At 38.8% G+C, this 14,404-nt stretch overlaps 1 protein-coding gene across 2 annotated transcripts in view; it reads left to right on the top strand.

The window, feature by feature from the left end:
* Positions 1-13,173, top strand: part of SVIL (supervillin) — a 54,632-nt gene extending 41,459 nt beyond the window's left edge. For both annotated transcript variants that reach the window (XM_062506974.1, XM_062506966.1), the window contains 15 exons: positions 528-664; positions 1,182-1,329; positions 1,449-1,594; positions 2,422-2,597; positions 2,696-2,840; positions 3,293-3,569; positions 5,229-5,380; positions 6,531-6,636; positions 7,454-7,661; positions 8,460-8,593; positions 9,243-9,398; positions 9,804-9,947; positions 10,649-10,770; positions 11,585-11,740; positions 11,888-13,173. In XM_062506974.1, the coding sequence (XP_062362958.1) occupies positions 528-664; positions 1,182-1,329; positions 1,449-1,594; positions 2,422-2,597; positions 2,696-2,840; positions 3,293-3,569; positions 5,229-5,380; positions 6,531-6,636; positions 7,454-7,661; positions 8,460-8,593; positions 9,243-9,398; positions 9,804-9,947; positions 10,649-10,770; positions 11,585-11,740; positions 11,888-11,974 (2,294 nt within the window). In that variant the 3' untranslated portion in view covers positions 11,975-13,173. The remainder of the gene's footprint in view (positions 1-527; positions 665-1,181; positions 1,330-1,448; positions 1,595-2,421; positions 2,598-2,695; positions 2,841-3,292; positions 3,570-5,228; positions 5,381-6,530; positions 6,637-7,453; positions 7,662-8,459; positions 8,594-9,242; positions 9,399-9,803; positions 9,948-10,648; positions 10,771-11,584; positions 11,741-11,887) is intronic.
* The last annotated feature ends 1,231 nt before the right edge of the window (positions 13,174-14,404 follow it).

The raw sequence follows: 14,404 nt of genomic DNA, 5'->3' as shown, positions 1-14,404 counted from the left end.
ATCCCCTGCAGAAAATTTTAACTGTCCTGTTCTTCCAGTGCTCAATGTAACTTGGAAATGATGTGACAGTGTTCTTGATCCACTTCCCCTTACAGTGCATAGTAACATATCTGATTCTGCAAATAATTAGACTTTGGAAAGCAAAATTCTTAAAATTCTTAAATTCCTAAAACTTCTTACTGCGTGCAGAAATTGTGTTGTGATGTCACTTAAGCAAATAAGAAAGGTTCTAGAGTTTTGCTAATGTCTGCCATTACTTAATTATTTTCTTTCCAGAAGGACACAGAGTTGTTAAAGCAAGAACAGGAAATAATAGAAATATTAGTTTGATAGGAGACAACATTTATTTTGTTCCCTGTGAGTAAACTTTTTCCACAGTAGTAGTCTTTTAATTAATCTTAAACAATCTGTTTCCACATATTTTGCCACATGTGCTGGGATTGTTTGTATTTCATTCAAAACAAATTAGATCGTGACATTTGATAGTAGCATTTGAAGGAATATAATTAGCTTTGTTTTCTCTTTAGGAAGAAGACATGTTCAAACAAGATTAGTTGAACCAAGAGCCTCATCACTGAACAGTGGAGACTGTTTCCTGTTGTTAACTCCACATTTATGTTTCTTGTGGGTAGGAGAGTTTGCAAATGTCATAGAAAAAGCTAAGGTCAGTAGTGTTGTGAGGTTTTATTTATTATTTATTTTTAGAACCATTGCAGTATATGTCTCTAATGAAATTGAGCCTTAGTGCCAGTTCTCTCAAAAAGTGGCATGTAACTGAGAGTCTGTGACAGGAAGATATGCAGGGTTCCTGAAAATATGTTTTAGGTCATGCACTGAATGAAGGCTGACGTTTGTGAAGGAGTGTGTAGTTTGTGAAACTGCAGGAATAAAAAGGATATCCTCAGGATACAGACTGAACTAAAAAAAATACAGTCTGAATTGCAGGATGTCCCTTTTATTCCCATGTCCACTGAGATAATTCTTGCTTTAAGGCAAATGAAAGAATGAATGCGTTTCTGCAACTTTTTTTCTAGTGTCTGTTTATTTATTGCAATAAATAATAACCATTTCTTCTGCTATTTGCTGTATTATATCTCATTTGCCTTCTCACTGAGCAAGAATACTGCACAAGTATTCCAAAGACTTAAGCAATCCTGTTCAGATAACTGTTAATCTCTTAGGCTTCAGAACTTGCAACTTTAATTCAGACAAAGAGGGAACTTGGCTGTAGAGCTTCTTATATACAGACTATAGAAGAAGGAATAAATACCCATACCCACGCAGCCAAAGACTTCTGGAAACTCCTTGGTGGACAGACAAATTACCAGTGTAAGCATTGTTATAGATACAGTATCTGATGCTCTATCACAATAAAATAGTTCTCTTTAGTAAAGATAGTTTGAAGTTAATTTTTTTTTTTTGTTATTTCTGACAATCTTTTCCTTAAGCCGCTGGAAGTCCTGAAGAGGACGAAATGTATGAAGCTGCAATAATAGAAACAAATTGCATTTACCGCCTTGTAGAGGACAAACTCATTCCTGAGGATGACTACTGGGGAAAGGTGCCAAAATGTACCCTGCTACAACCAAAAGAGGTATTGTACTGCTTACTGCTCCTGTGGTAAGTGCAGGAACATGCAACTGATAATGATTTGCAGCAACTACAAATGCTTGTGGAGAGGAACACTGAGCACTGAGTCCTCTGTGTTTCTGAAAGGCTTCTGCACACTTTGCTGTCTAGAGTGTGCTGCAGGTCTCAGGAAATTAGTTCACATTAACTTTAAAGTAAAATAACATTTTAGGAAGTCTAAACCTCTTTTGTCAACAGTAAGATTTTGACTTACCCCAGAATCATGAAGTGCAAAAACAAGTAGCACTTTGGAAAAACTAAACAAAATAAAACATGCTTTTATTTCTATCCCTAGCAGACTTTGCCTCTTCTGACAATATTTCACCTATCTAAGCCAGAATGAAAGCAGGTTTCTAAAATGAAGATATGATGTGTTTTCCTGAAAGTACTGAAGTCACTGCATTTTTGTCTATACTGTGTGTTCTGTCAGCCTTTCCTGGCTGCAGGACAAGGCATAGGTCTAAATGTCAAAGAAAGCTGCTGAAACCAGACAGCTACCAGTCATGCAACAGACCCAGGTTTTAGCAGTAAGAGCTCTCTAATCTTGTGACTTCAACCACCTAAAGATACACCTCACAGAATTCCACCTACTTGCTTCCAGTCATCCTCAAAAACTGGGCATCACAATGCAGACCGCTGGCCTGTCCTTACTAGTATTGCAGTGCTATTTGTTAGTGTCACTGAAGAAACTCATATTTGGAGGAGTTTCTGTTAAGCACAAGGAAACTGGAGGATCAGGGTATCACCTAACCTAATGGTAGGTTGATTTTTTTTGTTTGGTTTTGATTTTAGGTGCTGGTGTTTGATTTTGGCAGTGAAGTTTATGTATGGCATGGAAAAGAAGTTACTTTAGCACAAAGAAAAGTGGCATTCCAGCTGGCTAAACATTTGTGGAATGGCACCTTTGACTACTCCAATTGTGATATAAATCCTCTGGACCCAGGAGAATGCAATCCTCTCATACCCAGGTATTGTAACTCGAGTTTAGTCTCACTGCAGATACTAAGTTTTCTTGCCCTCTTTTCACAGTGTTTACTTTGATTCTATATCTTGTTTCCTTGCACAGAAAGGGACAAGGACGCCCAGACTGGGCTGTGTTTGGCAGGCTCACAGAACATAATGAGACGATACTGTTCAAAGAAAAATTTCTTGACTGGACAGAACTGAAGAAACTCAATGAGAAGAATTCTAGTGAATCCCTTCACCAGAAGGTGCATATAATAAGCATGCTAGGTATTTCAAACTAGATGACCTAGTTGGGATAGCAGCCAGGGAAGCTTGTGCTCAAGGATCAAGAGCACACTTTTTATCTTGTGGGCTTTGACCTAGGGGTCAGAACATCACTTCCTACAGTGAACTCACAGAGTGTTTTTATGTTATTATTATTTATAGATTATAATAGAATTATATTTATGTATTGTTTATATATTATATATAAGCATGATTATATATTATGCATTATTTATAATAATTATTATTATTATTTATATGTGAGTCAGGCAGCTCAGTGAGTACTGCTGAGGTGACTTTGACAGGGCATCAAATGATGACAAGATACTAAAGTCCTGAAATATGCCAGAGTCAAAATGTTTGACTGGAACTGTGGGGCAAGAAGAAAAAAATATTGTGCTCAAAGAAATCTCTTCTCTGTGTTTTCTAACAGGAAGAATCCAGATCTGACTCTAAACCATATGATGTCATGCTGATGGTAGCTGTGCCTCAAACAACTGTGGGCACAGTCTTGGATGGAATGAATATTGGCCGGGGTTATGGACTGGTAGAAGGAGAAGATGGGAGGCAGTTTGAAATTATCACTGCCTCTGTGGATGTCTGGCACATCCTGGAATTCGATTATAGTAGACTGCCTAAGCAAAGCATAGGGCAGTTCCATGAGGGAGATACATACGTGGTGAAGTGGAAGTACATGGTGAGCACTACAGGTTAGTGAACAATTCCATTCCATCCTGCTGAAACATGCAGAAGTGCAGCTAAAACTCCTGCTGTAAATGGTGAGATCCAGACCTAGATTTCCATGGATATGAGACAGTTTGAAAGGTTAGGGATGTCAATTTAGCCTTCCTAGGTCGTTAAAAAGTAAAGTTTTGTGTGTTCTTTAAAAGAAAGCAGTAGAAAATAAAGAAATTGTAGTTATTTTTGATACACAAATGTAATGCTGTCTATTTCTGCTTTTACCCACCATTGGTGGTGTACATGTGCACAGGACAGTTCATTAAGCCAGAATTATGCCCACATCTTAACACCAAAATAACTAAGCAGGTGGACTAATGGCAGTGGTCTGAATGTCTTGCAAGAGAGGTAGGCTTAGCAACAAGAAATAGCCTTTGCTAGTTATGGAGATCAGTAACAGTGACAGGAAAAGCCCTTGCCAGCTCATTGCCCTTGCTATCCCTTCTGCTGTTGCTGGAAACCCTTTGATCTGGATTTGAGGCTCAGCAGTGTTCTGACAAAGAGCCTGAGAACAGCAGGTAAAGCCTGAGAACCAGTCAGCTCCATAAGCCCATTGGAACTTCCCTTCTGGCACTAAACTAAGAATAGGTGGTTTTTGTGGTAAGTTAAAGACAAATAGTCTAAAGCTGATTGTTCCAAATAGCAATATATTAAGGTCGGTTGAAAGGACCACAACAGTTATACAACTTCAGGCTTTTAGCCAAAAACATGTAGGTAGGTCTTAGTCAGAATTGTTGAGATACTGGCAAATCCAAGAAAAATACAAAAGCTTGTAAGTCTTGGGAGAAGTGGGTAACACTAGTACTGAACTGTAAACAGACTTCTAATCCAAATGGATGAAAACATATTCAATCACTCCAAAACAGAATAAATTTTTATGTAGAAGGCAGTACTTTTATGGGCTGGATGTACAGATAAGAATGAAACCCATAAATTTTAGAAGCGAGCAGTGGTTTGAGTATTCTCAACTTGAAAAAAACAGGATGCTTTCTCCTAAGTGCTTCAGTTGGCTGCTGCTCAGCACTGCAGGAATCAAGGCAGATGTTTTAACATTTTTTTAAAATCTGTTTTAAAACTCTTGGGTTTTTAAAAATATTTGATTTAATTCTACCTGTTTATTCCCTATTCACTGGGAAGTGTGCAATATTCTATAAGTGGTCGTGTTGTGAATTTCACTTGCTGTAAACATTATTTGCTCATCAAAACAACTAAATACCGATTCTTAAGGGGGAAAAAAAAAAAGCAGCTGCTGTCCTGCTGCCAAAGAGCAGTTTGTAATGTGGAAAATGAGCCTTAATGCACTCTTCTGGTAACATTACTGGACATGCATTTGACATGCAAATTGGCTTAAATGCTGTCAGTTATTTTTCTCCAGATAGTACCAGGTCTTTCTACATCTCTTTCTCCAACCAGCACAGGCATCTCTGCCTGTGGGCTCACATCCACCTGAGGAGACGTGCCAGCTCTGCACAGGGACGCTCTGGCTTGGAGACCTAACATTCCTCCAATTGCACATTTTTTCTTTCCTGTTCTGGATGGGATAGTGCTGAGCTGGCAGATGAGATTAAATCATGTGCTGTTTAAACCTATAGCCAGAGTACTTTCTTCAGCATGTGCTCTCTGTTTCACAGTTGGAAGCAGACAAAAAGGAGAGCAACAAGTACGGGCTGTTGGAAAAGAGAAATGTGTGTATTTCTTTTGGCAAGGAAGGCACTCCACAGTGAGTGAGAAAGGAACATCAGCACTCATGACAGTGGAACTTGATGAAGAGAGAGGAGCACAGGTGAGCTTCCTAGATGGCATACCTGGTAAGATTTGCCTGTCTGGGTACCCACAAACAGTAAACAGGAATTTTCTTTTTTGCCTCCTCCCTTTCTGTAAATGTGTTCTTACCATTACAAATAGTCAGACTTCAAAATTACTTTTGATATTATTCCAGCTGCCAGAGACACGTAAGCTCCTTTATGGATTGTCATTCCAAAATGCTGCTGCTAAGGATATTTCTGAAAAAGGCTGAAGGAGAGGGTCTTTTTTCCCTTCCCTGCAGGAATAGGTGAAGCACAGCTACACAGATTCATGCCATCCTTTCAAGTACATGTTCATACAGCAGGACTGTCTTCCTAGTGCTAAGGAAAAGCACTTTCTGCAGGCCAAGGCAAAAAAAACACATTGGAAATTTTCAATTTGCTTGCTCTGTAATTACATACTAATTGCTTTGTTTGCAGAGATTCTAGCAAATGCAGTTTGAAGCTGAAAGGACAGGCTAGTTTGCTTTGTCTTTAGGCAGACTTGGGCTTTGCTGTGGCTTCGCTGTTACCAGCATACAAGATGAGTGGTTTAAAGTTAGTTTCTGTACCTTGCTCCTGCTTTAATTAGTTTTTTAACAGCAGCGTAGAAATGACCAGCAAGATAGGAGTTCATAGAGGAGAACTATAAGGGCCCTTGATCAAGAGTGTGAGAGTCTCTGCAACATAGCTGATTCAGGAGTTGGCTATGCAATGTTTAGTGAGCAAAGAACATGCATGTTATCATAAACCAGTTTTATAGCAAATTTTGAATCTACTCCAGTTCCTATGTTATCTCCATAATGGTTTCAGTGAACATCAGTCAAGGTGGACAGGTTCTGTAAAAATTCATAAAATTCAAGAAATGGTTAGTTTAAACTAATTTAAACTACAGTTCATTTTGTATTCCATTATCCTCTGAAACTCAACTATTGGATTCCAGCTAGAGGTTTATTTTAATATGCAGGCCACATATGGAACCCATTGTGTGCTGATATGTGGTAATTTAAACAATTGTAAAATAGAAGGAAAGCTGTCTTTGTGGGTGGCCATAACTATATAATTTTTAATAATCCATAGAGACCAGTTTTTCTGATTTTGTATACTTGGTTAATTTTTCTAATGAAGAGTGGTGCTTTCAATTTCCAGGTACAAGTGCTTCAAGGGAAAGAACCACCATGCTTCTTGCAGTGTTTCCAAGGAGGGATGATTGTGCATGCTGGAAGAAGGGAAGAGGAAGAAGAAAATGCACAAAGTAAATTTTTGTTAGTTAAGAGTTTCAAGCCCCAAAGTTCTTTTCTAGCTGTTGTGGAGGGCTTTGTATTCAGTCTTAACCTCCACGCTCTGTAGAAAAGAAAAATGAATGCCATGAAACTCTTGAGACAGCTTTTCAATGCGTTGTTTCAAGGTAGTCTTTTTCTTCTTCAGGCAGAGAATGGATTTTGTCACTCTAGAGCATGCTGACTTGATTGTATTGATGCACATACTAGTTTTTTTTTTGTTTGATTTTACTTAAGCCAAGTGTCCATTTGCTTTAAAGTATGTTCTTTTCTATACAGTCTGAGGAAGAAAAGTGTCTTTATGAGCAGTCCTGCTCCACAGAAAGCTGTAAGCTTTTATTACCCAATCATTGCTTTTTGTAACATATTCCTTGAATGTGGTAGTTGAGGTAGGAGAATTTCAATGGAATTGTAGCTTGGAGATGTTCCAGTTTTCACTTGATTTATGTTCCTAAGGTGCAGAGGGGAAGAGGAGCTGAATAAGAGGAATACTGTGTTTGTTTCCCTTCTTCACCATATGAAAGAGCAGAACTTGACTCTTCTGCTCTGTTAAACTCTTCAGATCTCAATACTTGTACTCTTGTAGCAAGGTTTTAGAAGGCATCTTTTCTGCACAAGATTTCTGAAGTAATGTTTGCCAAACCTGGTGCTTGGCTAGTTCATTCTGTGACAACGTAGGCATTCAGTGGTGAAATTCATCCAGTATAAGAACAGCTGTTCCAGAGCAGAGGTTTTGAATTTTCAGTCCCATGTGATTTTATAATAGTGCTGCACTGTTCCTATCTACTCCAGGTGATTGGAGGCTTTATTGTGTGCGAGGAGAAGTTCCCAATGAAGGAAACTTACTGGAAGTAGCGTGTCACTGCAGCAGCCTGCGTTCCAGGACATCCATGATTGTCCTCAATATCAACAAAGCTCTCATCTACCTGTGGCATGGCTGCAAAGCACAGTCTCACACCAAGGATGTAGGAAGAACAGCAGCCAATAAAATAAAAGAACAGTGAGTGTCTGACCTATATTTTGGAGATGATTATGTAGACTACCAATTTACTTGAAGTAGTCTTGCTCAAAGAAAATTTGAAATAAATAAAGCTGTCCTCTAAGTACAAATGCAGCATGTGCATGCTTAGTCAGGAGGAGGAGTGAAGGTTGGTCGGTTTGGTAGAGAAAACTCATATCTTGTAATTGCTTTCACTGGAGGTCAAATGCATTTATTGATGAACTCATACAATGGTTTGAATTGGAAGGGACCTTAAAGATGATCTAATTCAAATCCCCCTGCCATGGCAGAGATACCTTCCACTAGACCAGTGCTCAAAGCCCCATCCAACCTCGCCTTGAACACTTCCAGGGATGGGGCAACCACATTCTTCCTACTGTACTAATTACAGTTAAAGTCGTTTTCCATTTGGAGTGAGATGCTAAACATCTGAATAGCAAATTAGAGTGCATTTGATAACAGGATTAGAATCCAGCCTTGTGAATAAAAAGAGGAAGTGAACTTGGGAAAGCATGCAAGGAGGACAGCAGCCGTTACAAAAGCAGGCAGTGAGAATCCCTACTGAGAACTCATGTGAGCATCTCCTTCACTCTGGGAATGGGATCCAAGTGCTACAAGAATAGCTGTTGAAATTCCGTCTTGTTTTTTGATAATTTTTCAAAGTGCCTGTGCTGGTATGAAGTGTGCAATGAGCCTATAGGGTACTTTTGGGGTCCACTAATGCGAGTGGCCAGCAGGTTTGTGTTAGCACCGTTTGGGGCAGGAACACTGGGTTCACTCTTTCTTTGTGTTTTGTAGGTGTCCGCTGGAGGCAGGGCTGCACAGCAGCAGCAAGGTGACGATTCATGAATGTGATGAAGGGTCAGAGCCCTTGGGATTCTGGGACGCTTTGGGGAGGAGAGATCGGAAGGCCTATGATTGCATGTTGCAAGGTAGACCTGCCTTCCTGGATTTGGCTCTCACATTTTACTTTACTAGTCTGTGGTGTTGTCAGATTTAATGTAAAGTTTTTGAAGAACTTTTTGGTAGTCGAGTTCTTCAGAGAAATGCTTCCAAAAATCTGGCTGAGTTAAGTAATACTGTTCTAGATGGAAAGTACTGGAAAACCAAGTGTTTCATTTTGTTCTCCCCCTCTTCTGCTGCCCCTCTGTAGCACAGACCAATAGTTAACGCTGTTACCAATATATTTTGCTTCTCTTCTGAAGGGATTTAAGAGGCAGTTCTGCACACATTCCTGTCCAGCCTTTGCTTTGAAACTGCCAACAAAGGTAGCAGGGGAATTGATTTACCAAGTGGAAAATTTATCAGTTAACTCTGAGATGGGCTTGCTTCACTTAAGCTGCAAAACAGCCGGTCATGAAATGGCTGATAGTAACTAACCAGGATCAGATTCAGACTGATGGCAGCCAGCCGCTCAGCTCGACTTCTTTACAGCTGTTGCTAAGTCCCTCAAGACATCTGGTTGTCTTTCCTGATTTTTCAAAACCCAGAGAATTTAGTCACTTTTAAAGTATATTGTTAGTTTTTGCAATTAAGTCTAACATTTTTGTTGTGACTCTTCTTTGTTTTTGTTCTTTAAAGATCCTGGAAAGTTTAATTTCACGCCCCGCCTGTTCGGCCTCAGTAGTTCATCAGGAGAATTCTCAGCCACTGAGTATGTTTACCCTTCAAGAGACCCTGCTGTCATCAATTCCATGCCATTCTTGCAAGAGGATCTTTATGCTGCCCCACAGCCAGGTATGTACTATAAAATACTTATGTAACAAGAAAACAGATGACTGTATTCTGCATCAGGCAGTGTCTCAGTAATTGTAAGCACTTTTAACTTGATATATCACAGGAAAATGTGTGCATGTGATGCTTATACAGGACTAAGCAATTACAGTAATTTTTCCATTGTGAAGATGCTGAGGAATAATCAAGTGTATGTATGTATCCCAGAAGCTTGCTGTAAAAATACATTGTTTATATCAGAGAACCAAAGTACAGCTGAAGTTTAGCTGGATGATTAACAAAAGGGTTTGGTAAGATGTGAAATGATCCTGTTGTGGTGCTGACAAGCATATGAGACTGGGGTTGTTTAGGGGATTACACAGACTAGTAAGTGGCTAATGATGGATTTGGTATTTTCTGACTGTGCAGCACTCTTCCTTGTTGACAATCACCATGAAGTATACCTGTGGCAAGGCTGGTGGCCTGTGGAGAACAAAATCACTGGATCAGCTCGAATCAGGTGGGCTACAGACAGGAAATGCGCCATGGAGACGGTGCTCCGGTACTGCAAAGGTAACAGATTGCTGTGCCCCACTGCTCTGAGTGTCACACCTGTCCATGCCTTCTATCCTGAGCTGAAAGGTGCTCCCCCAATGTTAGCAATAAACATGTGTTTATTTGAAGATACATTCTTCACTCTTTCTTAGAAAACCATTTGTCTAGTCACAGCGTTATTCCCAAATTGCCAAGATACTCTGCTGACTCTGCTCTCAGTGGAAAGGCTTTATTTATTGTGTTACACCCCAGAATCACAAGTTAACAGTTTAAATATTCTCACTTAAGCCTCCAAGCTTAAGCTTAGTTGGTTGTTGGCAGGACACTTCTGCTGAGCATACCAGAAGGTTTCATTTACCTGAATTTGGCTAATTTCAGACCATCACACTCTGTTTACTCTATTCTAAGTCTATTTTTGTAAAATAAGAAAGGCATTGAGTTAGAAGAAGCCATTGGGAATTTTCAGCATATATGTTTTAATCTTTGCAGTCAGATACAGTAAAAGGCAGGTATAAGAATACTGAAAAACATGTTAAAAGGTCCCATATTAATTAAAAAGTAATCCTGGAAAATTTATTCTTTCTGCCTTAAACTGCTTCAGCTTTTCAGGAAAAAATTAAGTACCCTTAGGAGGTAACTTTGGATAGTGGGTGAGATTGCAAAATATTGTACCTTTTGTAATTTCTTCCTCTTTTTTTTTGTATTTTGAATGTTTTTAGGAAAAAATGTAAAGAAGCCCCCAAAATCCTATCTAATTCATGCTGGCCTAGAGCCTCTGACATTCACTAATATGTTCCCAAGTTGGGAGCACAGGGAAGACATCGCAGAGATCACAGAAATGGTAAATCTTTTCATTGCATAATCTCTTTCCTAGTGCTAGTATTTGTGTCTTGGGTTGTCAGTAACATTGGTTGTTTTCACTATCAAGCCCAAGATCCAGAGGATAAACTTAGAAAGGACAGTTCAGGAGTCTGAGCAGGAAAAAAAAAAAACCACCACCACAGCTAAATTCTGGCTGGGAATATGTATATCAGAGGCATTGCTGTTTTATTTTTTCATGTAATTTCTCATATTCTTTTTCTGATAAAAACAGAAGGCAATTGTTACCTGAATCATCTCTTAGAAAGAGATATGCTAGAGTTTGAGCTTAACAGAATAGCTGTTTCAGTCATGCAGCAATGTGCAGTTCTTGTCTGTTCCCCAGATTTGAAGTGCAGGGGAGCAAAGCACCTCTCAAAGGATCAGCTGGCTCCAAGGGCTCTGTTACTTACTTCCTCACCTGGGATTCAGAGTGACAGCCAAATTACACATGGCCGCTTTAAAAGCTTTCAATCAAGGGGCATCTCAACACAAATGACATTTTCTGTTTTGTAAGTCTTCTGTAGCCATCCTTAGTAGAAAATGCTGGCTTGATGACTAAACACAGATTTCAGCCTTAAACTGAGATTCTGGGAGTACAGGATGTCCTTCTGCTAAGTGCAGACCTGTTTTTAGCTGTGAAATTGTTGTAGGGCAGATCTGTTGGCCTGTGTGCAGACCTGGGTGTACAGCTTTGTGCTCAGGCAGAGCAGGTTATCCTATGCCATTTGCAGATGGCCATGGGCACAGTTGATGGTTTCAGCATTGTGATCTTGTTCTCTGTTTTCTCCTTCCAGGATGCTGATGTTTCTAATCAGATAATACTTGTAGAGGACGTTCTGGCCAAACTGTGTAAAACAGTGTATCCATTAGCAGATCTCTTAGCCAGGCCTCTGCCTGAGGGAGTAGATCCACTGAAGCTTGAAATTTACCTTTCAGATGAGGACTTTGAGGTAAGAATAGGTGCACTATTACTCTGTGCATCTATGCCTAGCCATGCAAGAAAGTGATTTGCTGGTTGTGCTACCCATCAGTTGTTTTTGCTAATAAACATTTTAATAATTTTAACATTTTAATGCTAATAATCATTTTAAATGCAGGTTGCATTAGAGATGACAAGAGAGGAGTACAATGCACTGCCATCTTGGAAGCAGGTTAACCTGAAGAAGGCAAAAGGACTTTTCTAAGCTGTGTTCATGGAAGTAAGCACTAAAGGGATGTCCACTCTCACTTTCTATGTCCTTTAGAAGAATTGTACCCTACATTTGCAGAACAAATAAAAATAATCTGAAGTTATTAGTGACTACCTATCTGGAGGTGTGTAATATTAAAATAAAAGGCCAAGAGAACTCTTTGAAAATGGAATTCAATTTTGACTCTTAAAGGTAATGGGTTTAAATTCTGTTCTCCTATGCACTTAAACAGTAGTTTCTTGAGCTACTGCTGCAGGTGCCCTTTGGCTATATCCAATACTTGCCATTTTTGTTTTTAAAGAAGTTATCTTTGTAAAGTGTTATTTTGTTAGTTTGTGGATTATAAAGAATTTATATTTATATAAACACATAGAACAAGTATGTATTTAACAATGCAATATATATTCACTTTCAAGACTTCCATGTCAAAACTACAGAAAAGTAGCTGGATGGCAGTTGCTTGTACCAAATTAGATATACCACCAATATGTATCTCCTTTGCATTCTGAAAAGTTTCTCTTTGAAATAGTTAATTATCAGTGTTCTCAGTGCTGCTTCAGGTGCTAAACCGAACAAAGCATTTGTATTTATAGCATGGATTTCTTGAGAAACTATGCGAATCAATCTTTATACTTTATATCCAAAAATGTATAGTGCCTTGTTTTTTGTGTACAGTTTATATACAAAAAAAAAAAAGATTGGTCTGCATTTTGAAGATGGCTTAGAACGGTCTCCTATGTTACTTTTATAATAGCAGAAATAAAAACATCTCAGTTTCTAATACTTGTTGTAAACATTAAACATGTCTTTTGTGATATAAGAACTGAAAGTAAAAGCTTCTGAATAATCTCTTAGCGATGCTCTGACTTGTCATTAATTTGTACTGTAATCTGTACTAGTATTGGAACCTTCCAAAACATAGTATTTTCTGAGAATATTGTAACCTTAGATGTCTGTGGGTATTGTACAGAGTTATAATTTGAGAAGCAGATAATGTAGAAAATAATCAATGTATGAGATAAAGTTGAGCAAAACGTTAATGCTGAATGTTGGAACATGTCAGTTACACAACTCTGTATTCTTTGGGTTTCCCTGTTTTATATACAAAACCAAAATTATTATGCTGGTTTTCAAAATTTGAAAAAATCTTTTCAACCTTTGTGCATTGGGAGTAAAATTTGAATTGAAAATGAGCATTGTGTCCATTCTTTCAATAAGCACAGAAGACAAAATTGGTTTTACTCAGTTAATTAGGACATTGAATAGAATCTTTGAGTAAATATTTGCTTATGGTTTGAAATATTTTTCAGGCATTTGGCATTTCTATAATAAGCTGTGTGGTTCTCCTCTAGTATCCTAGTGGGTTTCACATTTTCATTCCTGGCTGCATACCTTTCTTCCTGCCCTGCAACCATTTAGAACTGCTCCTGGCTTGGGGTGGTGCCTGTTGCTGCTCTTGTCTTTCTCCTAGGCCAAGGCGCTTGAAGTGGGATTTTTGAATGTGTGAGGTGTGGATTTCTGCAAGATCTGCAGTAAGTATTGCTCTATAGTTAAACTGAATCTTGTTTTGACAGATGGGTTGGTAAGTTGTAACCAACCCATTAAGTAAATTAATTAAACACTTAGAAATATGCAAGTGATACCTGACATGAGCTATAACAGGTGAATTTTCACTGGAGTATTTCCTTTCAGGTACTCTTTCTGTCAAGAACTGAAATTAAATAACCCAAGAAAATATTAGTAATAGTATTCAGAGCCTGAATGTTTCTTACATAGATGCCAGCAAAAAGCTGTTTAGATGCCAGTTCCTCAGAGGTCCTCAGCTGCCTTCTGCATGGGATACACTGTTAGTTTGAAAACGCAGGGGTTTATAGCGACAAGTTTATTTTTCAAGCACTGAGAGGTTTCCAGGTCACTGCTGTATTCATCTAAGCACCCATATATCTTCCTATTTCACCCTCTCTGGTGATAAAATCAAGCAGGAATTAGGTTTTGATTATTCATGTTCAGTCTGTGCCATGAGGGTGGCAGGTTTCCTCTGTTTTGATTTTTCTCTCCAACAGAGAGCTGATTTACATAGCATGATTGACCTTGTTTTTCCCTCTGGCAGGGTAGTATCATTTGCTTTTGTTTCTTGAAAACATTGTTAGTCCTTCAAGTGCTGCTGAAGGGCAACATTTACCCACCTCTAAAGCCTTTAGAATCTCAGCTGAAAGACAACAAGAGCCAGCAAGAGGGCACAGGCACTGAAACAATTCACTGTTGTCAGATCTCAGAGTTCCTGTAAATTGTACACTATTTCATATCTAATGGCCCAGTTCCATGAACCAGGACACAGAACCAAACTTTCCACCTGTGTGCTTTGCTCATAACATTCCCTAGGAAAGCTTTAAGGTTTTGCAGAATATACTTTATATACTTATC

Source organism: Cinclus cinclus, chromosome 1 (genome assembly GCF_963662255.1).
Source record: "Cinclus cinclus chromosome 1, bCinCin1.1, whole genome shotgun sequence".
NCBI lineage: Eukaryota > Metazoa > Chordata > Aves > Passeriformes > Cinclidae > Cinclus > Cinclus cinclus.
Note: the sequence above shows the minus strand (reverse complement) of the source record. Positions and strands in the feature narration are given on the sequence as shown.